The sequence below is a fragment of the Melopsittacus undulatus genome, chromosome 17 (genome assembly GCF_012275295.1).
Source record: "Melopsittacus undulatus isolate bMelUnd1 chromosome 17, bMelUnd1.mat.Z, whole genome shotgun sequence".
NCBI classification, from domain to species: Eukaryota; Metazoa; Chordata; class Aves; order Psittaciformes; family Psittaculidae; genus Melopsittacus; species Melopsittacus undulatus.
Genome location: NC_047543.1, coordinates 4676647 through 4692992, shown reverse-complemented (window position 1 = coordinate 4692992; position 16346 = coordinate 4676647). Strand labels below are relative to the sequence as shown.

General features: G+C 48.3%; 1 protein-coding gene across 4 annotated transcripts in view; it reads right to left on the bottom strand.

Annotated features, from left to right (window-relative positions):
• MAP3K3 (mitogen-activated protein kinase kinase kinase 3) overlaps nt 1-12076 on the bottom strand; it is a 37442-nt gene extending 25366 nt beyond the window's left edge. For 3 of the 4 annotated variants that reach the window (XM_034070100.1, XM_034070097.1, XM_034070099.1), the window contains exons 1-4: nt 11934-12076; nt 6214-6335; nt 5812-5901; nt 2697-2737 (exon numbers count right to left, since the gene is read on the bottom strand). In XM_034070100.1, the coding sequence (XP_033925991.1) occupies nt 2697-2737; nt 5812-5901; nt 6214-6335; nt 11934-11937 (257 nt within the window). In that variant the 5' untranslated portion in view covers nt 11938-12076. The remainder of the gene's footprint in view (nt 1-2696; nt 2738-5811; nt 5902-6213; nt 6336-11933) is intronic. The other variant, XM_034070098.1, reaches the window with a different exon arrangement.
• Between the last annotated feature and the right edge of the window lie 4270 nt (nt 12077-16346).

The following is a 16346-nucleotide window of genomic DNA, read 5'->3' as shown; positions in this document are numbered from 1 at the left end:
CTGCTGCCCCAGAGCTGGATCAGGACTGCAGGGGGGGGTGTCCCCAGAGCACAGTAGAGGGGCAGGATCCCCTCCCTGAGCTGCTGCTCACATTCTGGGGGTGCAGCCCAGCATATGAGGGAGTTCTGGGCTCAAGCACACACTGAAGCTGGGTCATGGGGAGCTTCTCATTGACCAACACCCCCAAGCCCTTCTCCTTGAACCTGAAAGGACTGAAAGCTTTGGCATAGCTGAAGTCCTGCCACAAAAAGCCTTATTATTAGCACCGCTCAACAATTTTACCATCAAGCAGAAACAGGAAGATCTGAATGGACCACAGAAACCCAAGACCCATCTCACTCCCATGGGCAACTCTTGGAGCTCAGTGAAACCCCAAATCACCTTTGGGGAAGCTCACACGAGTTCATGCTTTGGATAGAAGGCTCGGTTGCCAAGATGTCCATCAGCCCGCTTTGCCAGCACTGGGTATCCTTTCCCCATGTGCAGCTTTTGTTTTAAATAGCTCCAGTGTTCACTGGCTTCCCCAGCCCCTTCCCAGGAAGGGCTCATCTTGCTCCCAGACCTGCACCATTTAGCTCTTTAGAAAGAATTGTCCTTGTTAAAAAGTAGCCCATAATAACATTTCCAACATATTACCAAGAAACCCATCCATGAAATTACACTGCTGTGGCCCCATACAAATGTAATTTAGCTCTCAGTTGAACTGAAGGCCCTTATAAAGGCTTCCATTCTACACTCAATGCATTCAAAAGCAGCGCTGTTCTCAGGTGCCACAAACTCTATTAGTTTAAAAACCCTCTGTGCACTCTCCTAACGCAAAATCAGGGACTGCAGGGCTTAAGGAGCCCATTCCTGCCTGACCACCTTAAATATTTGTGGTTAGATCTGGCAGCTCCTCTGAAACCAAGCACACACACTTACATTCTCAGTGCAAGCTCGCTGTCTGTAACTGCATACCACTTTGGGGATGGGGAATTCAGGCGAGGGTCACTGCATAATTAGACTAGCACACAATCAACCTTTTCATTTTCATGCTACTTCAGAAAAAAGCCCACCCTTTCTTTTCCCTCTGTGCCATCAGAAAAGCACTCAGGCAGAAGACAGGCAAGATGACAGCACTACAGTGACAAGATTTGGCTTCCGAGATCCCTTGTCCTAACGTGGTAGCACAAGAAGTTGTGACACATCACGCAGTGCTCTGCTGTAGGCATGGAACCATAGAATGGTTTGGGTTGGAAAGGACCTTAAGATCATCCAGTTCCAACCCCACACTAAACCATGTCACCCAAGATTCCATCCAGCCTGGCTTTGAACACTGCCAGGGATGGAGCATTCACAGCTTCCTGGGGCAACCCATTCCAGTGCCTCACCACTTTTCTTCCTCATCTCCAACCTGAACTTCCCATGTTTCAATTTGAACCCATCACACCTTGTCCTATCACTGCAGTCCCCAATGAAGAGCCCCTCTCCAGCATCCTTGTAGCCTCACTTCAGACACTGGAAGCTGCTCTGATGTCTTCCCACAGCTTCTCTTCTCCAGGCTGAACAGCCCCAGTGTTCTCAGCCTGGCTCCATACAGGAGGTGCTCCAGCCCCTGAGCATCCTTGTGGCTTCCTCTGGACTTGCTCCAACAGTTCCATGTCCTTCTTATGCTGAGGACACCAGAACTACACCCAGTGCTGCAAATGGGGTCTCACCAGGGCAGAGCAGAGAGGCAGAATCCCCTCCCTTGACCTGCTGCTCATGCTTCTTTTGATGCAGCCCAGCTCACGCTTTGTTTCTGGGCTGTGAGTGCACAGTGAAGCTGGATCATGTTCAGTTTCTCATCAACCAACACCCCCAAGTCCTTCTCTGCAGGGCACACAATGCCTTTGATACAGAAGAGTGCTGAGAGTATCTGTCTGACAAAGGTGGCAGCACCTTCCAGCTATGGTTGCTTTGAAAATTTCTCCTTGAGCCCCAAAAACCAAAGGTTTTTTTTGGAGACAGAATTCACCACCTGAGACTTTGGTGACTGAAACAGTTCAATGACAGAGGAAAACCTTACAACTTATCCTCACTGCCTGCTTTGCCAACAAAAAACTACCTAAATTTGACAAAGAAGCATACTTGAGGAGGAGCTTAAGCAGCTCTGGCAGTGAGCTTTGACAGCAATGGGCTATGAGAATCACTACATACAACTTGTCCTGTTGTACTATTAACATTAAATTGGCATTTATTGTGGAGTGTGACCTACTTCAATGTTGAAAGTAGTATCTAGGATGGGAGAAACCAAAGGATTCCCACAGGATGTCTGTGAAGAGCAGCACATAAGAAGAAACAATCTTCCCTTGGTGTATGTGTTGCTCAGCCACAGCAGGACAGTGACAGTGCGAGGTCATCAGGAAGGGAGAAACTAGCAAAGAATGCCACTAATTTATCAGTTTCATTTGGCTTTAACTAAATGAAACCGAAAGGGAACCTATCTGAAATAAGCCTATCAGCTTTTTAATGTTACTGCGATTCACAAATAGCTCTTGTGGAAATAAATCATTGTGTGACACACCAAGTTGTGTATGGCCTGTTTGTTACCGCCTTTACTGTGTGTTTTCCATGCAGGAACAAGGAAAATGGAGCCAAAACCAGACTGAATCTGAATTACTGATGACTACATTATTCTACAAGGCAAAGGATCAGAGTAGTGAAGACAGACTCACCGTCTTTCCCCGTTGTGTTCAAACTTGATCCTTACATCGTTCTGCAGGAGAAAGAACAAAAGGTTAGTTCACAATGCACACATCATAGCACCCAAATGGATAAGAATACGATCTTAAGGCCAAAACACAAAATAGGCCAATCTGTGATAGCTGTTGGCATCACCTCCTCAAAAGGCTAACCAAGATACAACAAGTCTCATAACTCTCTCCATGGAAGCAGACTGTGGACAAGTGGCTGACACCCTGAGGAATGGAGAAATTACCAAAGGAGAAAGGGAAAGAAAGGAGTAAAATCAGCCTGGAGAAGAGAAGGTTCCTTAAGGGAAGACCTTAGAGCAGCTCCCATTGCCTAAGGGGGCTGGCATTAGGGACAGCAGTGATAGGACAAAGGCCAATGAGTTTAGACTTACATGGGAAAATCAGGTTGGATATAAGGAAGAAGCTTTTCCCTTGAGGGTGCTGAGGCGCTGGCACAGGGTGCCCAGAGAAGCTGTGGCTGCCCCATCCCTGGCAGTGTTCAAGGCCAGGTTGGACACAGGGGCTTGGAGCAGCTGCTCCAGTGGAAGGGGTCCCTGCCCATGGCAGGGGTTGGAGCTGGATGAGCTTTAAGGTCCCTTCCAACCCAAACCATTCCATGATTCTATGCTAAAACTAAGCTGCAATTTGAATTAAACAGGGAACTATAAGGAAACCTAATCTATCTTTTATACTGCATGGCAAGAATCAGAACTAGATTCCAACTGTGTATTCATCTGAACTGAAGCCAATTTTTTTTGTGCATTCTCAAAGCAACCATGTTTTCTTCTATGGGAAAAAAGAGAGAGATCAAGGGAACGTGCTGCATTCTGTATTCTTAAAACATAGATTAAATCTCTGCTTTTGCAGAAATGCAGCCCCCCAAACTCTGAAGTTACAAAGAAGTTAACTATTAAAGTGCAAAGAGGTCATCATCCATATCTGGCAGCTGGTTATAAGCGCTGACCATGCAACCCGTGCACTTCACTCCGAAGATGCTCTGCGGCACGGAAGAGCCAACGCTCTGAACTGTCAACTCTGGAGACCAAAGTTCAAATCCCAATTTAGGTCACAAAGATAAAAATAAAAGGGCAAAAGAGCTGCTCTGATACGACTCCATCATTCCTGCTGCACAATTTATGTGATTGGAATAGATTAAGCCATCTGTGAAAGCCTCAGACAATAGGCAATCATACATCGAGGAACTTCAAAAAAATGGGGCCAGGAAATGCTCTTTAGCTGGAGGAAGTATCTGGCAGGCCCAGTGGTCAAGAATGCAGTTCAAAGGGACCCATGCAATCACCAGGAGTACACGGTATTCCTGCAGCAGCACCCTGGCTCCAGAACTGAGCACGAGAAATGAGCTTCCCCATTAGAGCCACACTCATCTGCAGGGGATGTACACAGAGGTTTAGCAAAGACTTCTCCAATGCAGGAAGTGAAAGAGAACTACTTTTAACTGAATAGTAAAGATAAAAATGCAACAGACAACATGGGAATAAAGATGCCCACCAGCCAGCCACCGATGGAACAGTTGTTTCTTGCACATAAAGGATAGAGGAATCATCCCTTTATATTCAGATCTGCAGGAAATCAAGGCTCTTTGGAAACCTTTCTTCAACCCAAGGTACCTAAGGAAACTGAAATACCTTTCTCAACTCCACTGCATGCTTTCAACACTATAATCTGCAACAAAGGGAATGTGGGGGGTTGGAATATGGCATCTCTCTCCCTGTGTTCCTTCCAAAAGGGTCAGAGGTTGGCGATTTGTGTCTAAGAAAAGGTGTTCAAAGTGATCTTGGCTTTGACATTTCAGAAGGAACTTGGAGGAGTTAAACATCAAGTGCTTTTGGTGTCCTTTGAAAGCAATGAACCTACCACCTGTACAAGCCATTTTTTAAAGCAACTCATACAAACTATCCTAAGAGATGAGTGAAAAAGCAAACCCAAGTTTAGTACTTTGGCACTGCAGTTCTGTGGTGCTGCATCATAGCTAATGATTACAGTTTGATTTAAGACATCACTGAATTTACGTTTCAAAGTGATTTGGAAAGGATTTTGTACTCCTCCATCTATGAATTTGTCCGGCACATTCAAGGAAATCACAGCTCCCAGCTGAACAAGGAGATTATGAGCAGACAAAGCATAAGGAAGAGACAGATATGAACTGTAAAGCCTGCTCCAAGAAGCTTAAGCCTGTAATACGAATAAACCTGGAAAGAGTTACTTTACTGACATGGGCAACTTCTCCTGTTAAGTAACGTTAGTCTAACTGCCAGGAACTTGATTTAACTCAGGCAGTAAGGGACAAACAAGTCTTGACTGAAATTGTTGGTTTTGCATTGAAGTGTTTCACTCAGATGACATGCAGCATATACTGACATATTCTGTCCTTTCTTGCTACTGGAAAGTCAATGCAACAGTTTTCTCAACAAAAAGAGTCTCTAGCAACGTTGGATGAACTTAGAGAGACTTTAAAGCACTGATCCTGCACTTACTACCTTGGGAAAAGTTTGGAAAAACAGACTTCACATCCCCATACCCAAATAAATGAGTTTCATTCCTGTCCTCATGTGACATATGATGGGTAACTCCAGAGAATCTTCTCCATTAAAGACACTGCCTCTGTTTATCCACCTGCAAATAGCTGTTTCCTTTTTCACTCCAGGTTTAGTACAGTTCCACTAGAGCCAGTCCTTTTGGACAATCCTTTTCACTGTTCCTCTTGGATCAGCTTCAGCTGAATGACCTTTTACCAGGATCTTCATTCTGTATTCACATGCAGCCCAAGTCATGTGAAGATGAGACCAGCATTAGTTCATTATCCAACTGACTGTGTTCTGCAGCTTTAACCTGCAGTGACTTCCTTTTGCATCAGAAATGGAAATCCTTGATTCCTTTTCATCATGAAGCTTTTCAATTCCCTGCTTTGAATTGAAGTATTACCTTCACTACAATGAAAAGTGCATTATGGCAGAATGAGAAAAGCTTTCCTAGCCTTCCACACCTGCTTAAATGAATTGCATAGAGGTCACTGCACACAACTTCCAAACATGCCCCTCAGAATTGCTAATATTGAAGTGGAAACCAGTTTTCTTACCGGGATTTTCTTTTCTTCCATTGCAGAGGCACACTGGGTGGTGATTGCAGGGCTGCCCAGGACGGAGGGACTGCTGGCATTGTGTTTCTTCTTTAATAGAAGGCATTAAAAAGAAAACAGCAAATATGATCATGAAACAAGAAAACCACTTGGAAAACCTTTTAGCTAATCTCCACAGACCAAACCCCATCAAAAACATGGGTGGTGGTGAAAGGCAGAATATAAAGTAAAGAGCTACCAAGCTGGCAACATGGCCAGAGTAAGAACAGGGAGATAACCCACTGGTGATGCCCTAGCTGGCAAAACCCACAACAGACCACAGGCAACAGACCCACTCTTAAACTACTCTGTCCCTTCCACCTCCACATAATGATTTTGAGGACTCACCAAGCGGCTTCTTACCTGTTTGTTGGAGTGAGCAGTGTCTTTGTTCTTCATGGTATCATATCCAGGCAGCCGGTGCCGTCGGCCCATCTGGAGTGCTACCAGGTCCTTCATGATGGATTTCAAGGCCTCTTGTTCGTCTGTGATGCACAAGAATTTTATTAGTAAGTAAGTAGTAAGTAAGTATCAACTATAACACATCTGCACTTGGTTTTTGCTGGCTCAGAGAAAGACAACCCTTTTTAGGATACAAATACACTGGAATTTCATTTAGTCATTCAAAGCCCAAACTTAACCTCGTATCATGAAGTAGTAAACAGACAGATGACATTTAAGTCACTTGTCCAGTGTCACAAAAGGATGTGGTCATAGTAAGGGTTAGAATAAATCTTCCCAACCCCTAGTTCCGTTCTGTCAGCTTCACAACCAGCAGCACAACTTGGACAGATGTGCTAGATCATCAGAGGGCATTTCGGAAGAGCAAACTGATGTGCTTCTGCCAAGGAAAACCTGGGAAGAATCTGTTCGTTCTAATTTTATATCCTGTTAACTCACAATTCTTGCTTCCTAATGGAACAAACCACAGCCAGGAGAGAGGACAATGAGAATCTGGACAAAGTCACCTTCGAACACAAACCCACTTGCATTGCTTTCCCCAACACATTCCTCTCTGCCCCAAAACAAGCTGATGGAACAAAGCTCAGACCATATCATGAGACAACAAAAACCACATACTAAGATTTTTCTTAGACATCTGACCAACTGCAAATGACTTTGCAAAGCTCAGATTCTTGATGTAACCAATTTAAAGTGTTCTTCTAAGTGGCTAAGAGCTACTGAAAAGAACCTTTTGGTTTTGCAACCACAACAATCCTAAATTCCTCCATACTGCAAAAGGTAGAAGTTGACGAGAGGTTTGGATCAGAATACGACTGATACCAGTGTAATACCAACGTAACACAGCACATCCACTGTGATCGCTCAGGAGCTGCTGCTGGCACACACATAGAATCCCAGCCTGGTTTGGGTTGAAGGGACCTCAAAGCTCCTCCAGCTCCAACCCCTGCCACGGGCAGGGACCCCTTCCACTGGAGCAGCTGCTCCAAGCCCCTGTGTCCAACCTGGCCTTGAGCACTGCCAGGGATGGGGCAGCCACAGCTTCTCTGGGCACCCTGTGCCAGCGCCTCAGCACCCTCAAGGGAAGAGCTTCTGCCTAAGAGCTCAGCTCAGTCTCCCCTCGGGCAGGTTCAAGCCATTCCCCTTGGCCTGTCCCTACAGACCCTTGTCCCAAGCTCCTCTCCAGCTTTCCTGCAGCCCCTTTAGGCACTGGAGCTGCTCTCAGGTCTCCCCTTCAGGAGCCTTCTCTTGTCCAGGCTGCCCCAGCCCAGCTCTCTCAGCCTGGCTCCAGAGCAGAGCTGCTCCAGCCCTCGCAGCATCTCTGTGATGCTCTGGACTCACTCCAACAGCTCCATGTCCCTCCTGTGTTGCTGCCCCAGAGCTGGACACAGTGCTCACTGGACTCCTGGGCTTGAGTCTCACATATCAAGCCTCAACAGGTTTCAGGGATAAAGCATTCTTTCCTTACATCCAGTTACATTATTCCTGATACTGAAGCATAATTTAGGCATGGAATCGGAAGCAGTGATAAGATCAGCTCCGAGTATGCCCAGAAGAATAATTGGGAGTGAATGTTACCAAAATTTAGCAGCAAAAAGGAGGGAAAAAAAGACCTATTTGTAAGGGGGCATCACCTAAAACTTCACTCAGAGCTGAAGCTCACAAGTGATAGCTTCTGCCCAAAGGTTCTGCTTTAGCATCCTGAGAGGACCAAACACTAGAGCAGAGCTGCTTCCACTATGGACTTCACCATGTGCTACCAGAAACATCACACCCAGCCCAGATGACAGAGGGGAATGGAAAGAGTCTCCCAGTTCGTTTGCAGGTGTTAATCAGAGGAAAACTCTACAAAGAGAAAGCTGAGCAGAGAAAAGAAAGTTACTTCAAGAGATTAAGAAGCAAAATCAAACCCATCAAAGCTCTGCTGTCCAAGACAAGCCAAAGGAGACAATAACTACATTGTGGCAGTGGGGAAGGGAGAGAGCTCCTTGGAATTCCAACAGCATGGAGAAGAAGCAAGGGGTGTAGGTAACACAACCAAAGCAAGAGGTTGCTGTTTGAAAAGCACGTCAGCCAAAGGAAATAATTGCTGGGATCTATCTCAGCACTAAGTAACCCCTTGTGGGAGGAAAATGGGAAACCAGGGTTGTGAATGAAGTGAAAGTTCCAGGTAACCAACAGCACAACTTTCTTCTTTGTTTCCAACTTTCTATTGGAATGTTTAACATTTTACCTTGCTGGAGTGGTTTCAACTGGCTCAGTCTTTAATCTGGTTTGATATTAAGCATAGCTTTGGAGTCACCCAGCAGACAGAGACAAGAAACCATGGCCTGGCATATCCTTGGAGTGCCTACCACCCAAAACACGCTGCGAAGAGCTGGGATACAAGTTTTCCACTACAGTGCAGTTTGGGTTTGGCCAGATACCAGGAGGATGAAGAAGAGCTTGTCTTGGCAGAGTTCCTTTGGGCAAGAAGCAAAACAGCCCTGAAAGCAGTGTATAACTAAGCACTCCTGACAAGAAATCAAGCTAATCACAGACTATGGGTAAGAATTCACATCTAAACAGTACTGGAACATCACACAGCAATAAAGATCAGTGTTTGCAATGCAATGGCTGGCTACAGGTGCTGGATCCCAAAGCCTGGGCGCTTGTAGGCCAGAAAGTCAACCATGTCCTGGGCTGCATCATCTCCCCTCTGGCAGGTTCAAGCCATTCCCCTTGGCCTGTCCCTACAGGCCCTTGTCCCAAGCCCCTCTCCAGCTTTCCTGCAGCCCCTTTAGGCACTGGAGCTGCTCTCAGGTCTCCCCTTCAGGAGCCTTCTCTTGTCCAGGCTGCCCCAGCCCAGCTCTCTCAGCCTGGCTCCAGAGCAGAGCTGCTCCAACCCTCTGTGGCCTCCTCTTAGCATATTTATTATTATTTCTAATACACTAAGACATGAAACTCTTTAGGGCAGCACCTGGGGAGCATCTAAACCCCAGTCAGGGCACTGCCAGTTCTGCATTTCAACCCTCGTGAGCTCAGATTCCTCTGCAGACAAGTCCTGATGCTGAAACGTGACATGTGCCCATGCAAAGAGGCACTTATGGCACTGTCAGAGGCTGGTGGAACAGCTTCAGGTGAATTTGAGCCTTACGTGATTATACCTATTACAACAGCCTTACACTGAGCTACTGGCTCTCTGGCACCAAAACACAGCTTCTGTAATTCAACCCTATGGTGGTGAGATAGGAAATTATGGACTATTTAGCTTTAAAAACATAAAAGAAACATCAAATATTGATCTGAGCTTGTGCAGGGAAAGAAAACACTTCCAGTTAGGACAGTGCTGGGATGGATTGAATGCTGAGAAGCACAAGCACTGTTATCTCCATCAAAACAGAGGATTTCCATAGGATGCCTTTAAAGCAGCACGTGCAGCAGCATCCCATTAATCACACAATGCAAAAGCCCTCCCAGCTGAAACCCCAGCAACTGCTGCAGTGCACTGAGAGCCCCTGTTTCCCTTGGTCTCCAGTAGGTCTGGGAAACACAGCTCTGCTTTGTGCGGGAGAGATGTTGTCCAGGAAATGCTTTTCGTGTTTGAAAAACTACACTCCAAGATCTTTATAACATCGATAAAAGGGAACTGCTCCTCACAGAGAAAGCTGCTCCTCTGCACAGAGCTAATACCTGGTTTACACCACGTCTGAGCAAGTTGGCGTATCTGCTGTGGCAGAGATGGAAACAGCTCTGAAATCAGAGTAAAAGTGTCTTCACATGGGTGAAGGCAGGAAATCTGGGCACCCTTCTAGTGCAGGATGCTCTTTTAGACAGCAGGATCATAGAAGACATAGAACCACAATGATTTGGGTTGGAAAGGCCATGATGCTACACTGGTTTAAATGAAAGACACGAACAAGTGTGTGCGTTCTCTCCTACCCCGACAGTGAAGTTGATGGTGCAGGTGATCAGCAGAGCCAGGGGCAATGAGGAAATTCCTCAAGAGAGGCACATAAACCGAGTCTAACTCAAAACCCTGAAATAAAAGCCTTGGAAAAGGTTTTACTCAGAGTGGTCACAAAGCACTGTTCTGCTCCAGCATTAGGAAATCACAAGTGAGCTGCTTTGTGGGTTTCGAAGAAAAAGCAGAGCTCCTACATCTGTATTTGGGGTTCCCCTTCTCACCCCCAAACTAAACAGAAAGGCTGGGATTTAAGCTGCTCCTAACCTGGAGGCTGAGCCCTGCTTCCTGTGTCACTGCTGCTGTGAAGCCGGGAGCTCAGCTCTGGGTGCATGGGAGAGCCAAGGGAAGGAAGTGACACAGGCAGGAAAAGAGCGGATCGAGGGAAGGACTGCAGGCCTGCCGCACAGCGAGCGCCGCGCTCCCCTCCACTGCCCAGACATGGATTCCTTGGAATCAGAAGCAAGCGGCCGTGCTTTAAATGCTGCCAAAGGAGCTCTCCGTAGGGAAATAAACTTCAGTCACAACCCCTGCAGCAAAGGGACAGGGAACTGCTCCCAGGGACCCACAGCCGCACCGGAGGAGTGATGACAAACTGCAATGGCAAGATCCTGCTGCTGCCCATCCCGGGGGGCTTCCAGCCCAGCTGATGGAAAACAAGATGGGAGAGAAGCCAAGTGCAATCCAGCCTCTTATGCAGTATTATTCATCCATCTGATCACAATGCTTAATGAACTCAGGCCTTTCCGAGCAGGAATCATGTGCTTGCAGCTGGAAAACACTTCCATGGAAATCCAACCTCTTCCTTCTCAACTATTCTGAGCTTCTGTACCATGTGGTTGCTTTAGAGGGGACGCAGACCCAGCACTTTCCAAGCGAGAAGCCTATTGATGGATCTGGATGTACTTGTTGCACTTGCAAACACAAAGGAGATGACGTTGGTGGATTTTTGCTTTGAGCAACCCAATGTTTTATGGATTGACAGTGTAGGAACTATAGACACAGACTAACTGAGGAAGGCTGGTCTCTGAAAGCTTAGCTGGAGGGAAGAAACACTGAAGTTGTAACCCACAAAGCCAGGCAGCTCCACTTAGGACAGCAGTAGTAACTCCCTTGCCAACATGCAAGCAGGAGTAAGTCCTGCTTTAGAGCAATTATATCGTTCATTCTGGTACACGAGGCTCTTCTTTAAACTGAAAAGGGATCCAGATAATGCAAAAAGCCCTCCCCAAGCAGTTCTTTATGTGGGGTTTACCGGGCAACAGAATTAATCCCTCCATTCACTCACGGCAACATCGGATAGCAACGTTCTACTCCTGAAACAGAGCTCCTCTGACTCCTTTGCTTGCTTTTATGCACTGCTGACTGGGTTAAGTGCGGTAAACGAGAACTCAATGGCATCCTCAGAGAACCCCCCCGTTCCAACACTCTCGGTGCAGTTAACACCGCAGTAAAACTTCCCCCTATTAAGTTTAAGCCCATAAATTCCCATCCCCGATGCCGGAGGCTGCAAAACCCCCTTCACCCCACACGGTGTTGGTGTGAGGCTCCCCGCACCCCCAACACCACACGGGGGGGGGGGCACCGATACCCACAGCGAGCGGCCTCCACCACCCGGAGCCCTGGAGCCCACACGGCCCCACCGGAGGCCGCCCCCCGCCCTCCCCACAGCTCTCACCCATGGCGGCAGGCCCGCGGCGCGCTGAGGTGAGGGCTGTCACCGCCGCGGCTCCATGGCGGCCGGGCCGAAGGGGAGGGCTCAGAGCGGCCGCCACATTCCCAGGCCTCCCTGCTTCCGGCGGCCGCGCTCCGGCCGGGGCCTGCGGCGGAGCGGGGGGTGCGGGCCGGGGGGTGCGGGCCGGGGGCTCGGCCGCTCCCGGTCCGGCCCCTCCGCCGCCGCCGCCGCCGCCGCCGCCACCACAGGGGGCCCGGGCCGCGAGCAAAACAAACCGCTCAGCGGCCGCCGCGCACCCGCCGCCGCCTGCCAATCACAGGGGCCGACCCGCAGCCGTCCGCCAATCAGCGCCGACGAGACACGCCAACGGACCAATGGGAGTGAGAACGGCCGCGACGCCCGCCGAGGCGCCGGCCAATGACAGGGGGACGTTAAGCTCCGCCCCCAAGCCTGCCAATAGGAGGGGGCAGGCCAGGGCCGGCCCTCAGCGGGCTGTCAATCAAAGTGACGGCTGGGTCCTAGAGCCCGGTCGGGTCCTAGAGCCCGGTCGGGTCCTAGAGCTCGTCCGGGTCCTAGAGCCCTCCCGGGTCCTAGAGCCCGCCCGGGTCCTAGAGCTCGCCCGGGTCCTAGAGTCCACCCGGGTCCTAGAGCCTGCCCGGGTCCTAGAGCGCATCCCCTCTTGCAAGCAGGCAGGAACCAGAATCATCCTCGCCCATCACCAGCAATAGGGCGCATCCCACAGCCTCATCCTTCCCTACCTGTTCTCAACCATCAGCGTCTTGTGCAGCTCAAAACCAGGTCTTCCCTAAACCACTGTTCTGGGTGGACAAAGTGGCCGGGAGGAGGAAATGCACCCTGTGCACACTGACCCACCTAAGTAGAGCGTAATTGTTGCTTTTAAATCGCTTTGTTTTCTTTAAGACAGGGAAAGAACTAACCAAACCCAAACTAACCAACTAAACCCCAAACCACTTAAAAAGCCCAAAAGACACTGAAAGCAGGAGTAAAGAGTGAGGCAATAACCCAGAGCATCACCCAGCACCCGTGACATGTTACCTCCAGCAGCTCCTCTAAGAAGAGATCCTGTTGCCACCACAGGTCCCCCACTATATGAGGCTGTTACAGCATATTTGCTGCCAAAGGGACAGCAGCAGTCTGGTTTCTCATAGAGAAGCACAGCCCTCCTTCCCTGGCGTTGCAATAGGCACCCTGCTGCTGGGAAACCCACCTCCAGCAGATGTTTTAGCAGCTGCTTTTCAATCTGGCAACCATCTATAGCAGCAAGTGCATTAGGGTTTATGTGGGTTTTGCTCATGGGCAATGCAGCTGCAATGGCAAAGAGGTTACATCAACTGGGTAAGGCACACAAAGAAGAATACTAGATTGGAACTGGCTCAAAAGGGTGGGCAAGTGCAGGAATCCAAAGCCCACAGAGCAGGAGGAAGTTGGGACTTGGCCAAAGCATGACAACACTATCTGTGATCTCACTGAGTAGATGGGATAATAACAAGATCTCACAATGTCATAGTAGGTAGTCACAAAGATGTGTAATGCAATGCTTAGATCAAAGGATGCGGTCCCTCTAGAGCATGCAGCTGTGGTCACAGCCAACAACTGAACACTGAAGGTGGCCTGCTTCGAGCAGAGGGTTGGACTAGATGACTTCCAGGGATTCCAGCTTGAAATTCCCAACCCAGACAGATGCTGATAGTGTTTTGACTTCTCTTTCTTTCAGGACTTGTCTTTTTTTAATGCTGGCTTATTGCTCTGATGCTAGAAAAGTATTTGCAGCTTTCTGTGTATTCAATCCCGTTTTTGCGGCCAGTTTACAGCCATTTGTTTTCATGCCAAGATTATCCTTTTACTTCAATAATCCTTCCTTCTTCTCTGGTATTTTTAAGTACATCAAGATAATCGTATCATTGTAATACACAAGTAATTCACTCCCTCTTCATAATCAGAGAACCCCAGACTGGTTTGGGTTGAAAGGATCTTCAAGCTCATCCAGTTCCAGCCCCTGCCACAGGCAGGGACACCTTCCACTAGAGCAGGTTTCCCCCCCAGTTCCAGTCTGAATTCCTCTCTCTTGTATGACAGCACACAGAGCTGCTCTTGGACCAACTTTTCTCCATGCCTTTTTCCAGCTTCACAGTGGCTCATCACTATCCTCTATCAAGTACTAAATCCCAGCTTCTTTTCCTCACTCATTTCCAAGATGCAGGATAACTCCCAGCATCCTTCACAGTTTTCTCCTTCTGGCTTAAATCACAGCCTTGCACTTTCTGCTGCATCTCATCTCATCTCTTATTTCTCACTCTTCAAAGGCATCGATCCTCTAAGATATTCCATTTTTGTTCAGCACCACATTTAATTATCACACTCGCTTTTTGTGCCAAGGTCATTAGGAAAAGGCTTTAAGTGAGATTACTCGTGGGACCAGTACTGAAAGAACTCAGTATTAATTCCCCACCGCACCAGCCCTGATGTCAAAACGTTCCATTGTCACCTCACCAGCTGGCATTTGTGCCTGTCTTCCAGTTTGCACACATCATTCTCAGCTGCAGTCCTGCTGAATGAGACTGACTGCACTTCGCTTGTGTAGAAGCTTGCTTTAGGTGAGCCCAAAAGGTGTCAGACAGCTTGTGACAGTGAGCAGGAGCTCCCAGCAGATGGAAGGATGACAGCCATGCTGGTAAAACACGTTCTTTCCATCTCCAACTGCCCAGGGTGTCTGGATTGCACTGAAGTTTCTGCCTCTCCTTTGTCAAATTGAAAATAGAGTGATTTATTCTTAACAGTTCATTGCTTCACCCACCTATCAAACCTCATCATGGAATGGTTTGGGTTGAAGGGACCTTAAAGCTCCTCCAGCTCCAACCCCTGCCACGGGCAGGGACCCCTTCCACTGGAGCAGCTGCTCCAAGCCCCTGTGTCCAACCTGGCCTTGAGCACTGCCAGGGATGGGGCAGCCACAGCTTCTCTGGGCACCCTGTGCCAGCGCCTCAGCACCCTCCCAGTGAACAGCTTCTTCCCTATCTCCAACCTGACCTTCCCCTGTTTCAGTTTGAACCCATCACCCCTTGTCCTATCCCTCCAGTCCCTAATGAAGAGTCCATTCCCAGCATCCTTGTAGCCCCCTTCAGACACTCGCAGCTGCTCTGATGTCCCCAATCAGCTTCTCCAGGCTGAACAGCCCCAGTGTTCTCAGCCTGGCTCCATACAGGAGCTGCTCCAGCCCCTGAGCATCCTCATGGCCTCCTCTGGACTTGCTCCAACAGCTCCATGGCCCTCTTATGCTGAGGACACCAGAAGCGCACAAGGTGCTGCAAGTGGGGTCCCACGTGGGCAGAGTGGAAATGTCTCAATGTCTAAACCTGCCTTTTTAGATGTCAGTTTGTGGTTCTATTGCCATTTCACACACATTATCACAACACTACCTACATTAAACCTTTGGGGACCACTGTAGACCCTTCTTGCCTTTTATTCCCCTGAGAAGTGCATGAACCTTTCCTGAACTGGAATTAAAGTATCTGCCAAAAGAGATGCCCCTATTTAGTGTAAGTTAAGGAAAACAGGAAAGAGCAATTCAAGTAGGCCTTTATTGTCTACTCAATGCTGCTCATTTTGTGCATCAAAGTGATGTGAACCAGGTTTTACCCAGAACACTCCAGCACAAACTATAACCCTGTGGGTTTCCACCCCCATTGCCCACATCCTTTCGCAGCTGCAGCTTTGCAGAAGAGAAGCTTCATTCCTGTCAACAGCAACAAAAACTCTTCAACCTGAAGCTCTTCAGCTTGTTTGAGGCCATTTGACTTCAAATCATCACTAAAGCTGTTCCCCCACCTCTCCAGGAACTCCTGCATTTCTATAGTCAGCCCATTTGGTTTAAGGGAACTGCTACAGAGGCTCACCATGCAGCATGAAAAGGAAATGGAATCCCTATGTTAGGGATTTAAAGGGCATTGCACAGAGAGCCAGTGACTTGTTCAAAGTCACACAGGAAGTCTGGAATAGGATTTAACTCCTGGCATCTTTCCCCAGTCTCTTTATCACCTTATTTTCTCTCTGGGAAGTGTTTCCATGTCTGCAGTGTACCTGTGTGACTCAATGAGCCTCTCCTTGCTATCAGATGTACTATTTCTTCTTTCCTTCCCGTGGCCCTTTTTGTTTAGGTAGACACATCCTTCCTGGGGAGCTGAGCAGTCTCCATGCTGCGTCTTGTCCCATACCAAGACTTCCTTATTCTACATCTTAGGCTCCAGAGCCAGAGACACTGAACAGGAGCAGTGAGGAGAACTAATGAATTGAAGGAGAGGAGGAGGAGAAACCTGTAAATGTTCAAAGGATGATGAAAGGCTTCTGCACTCTTTGCTGCAGATCTGAGGGAAGAGCAATCTCAGCCATTTCAGGCAG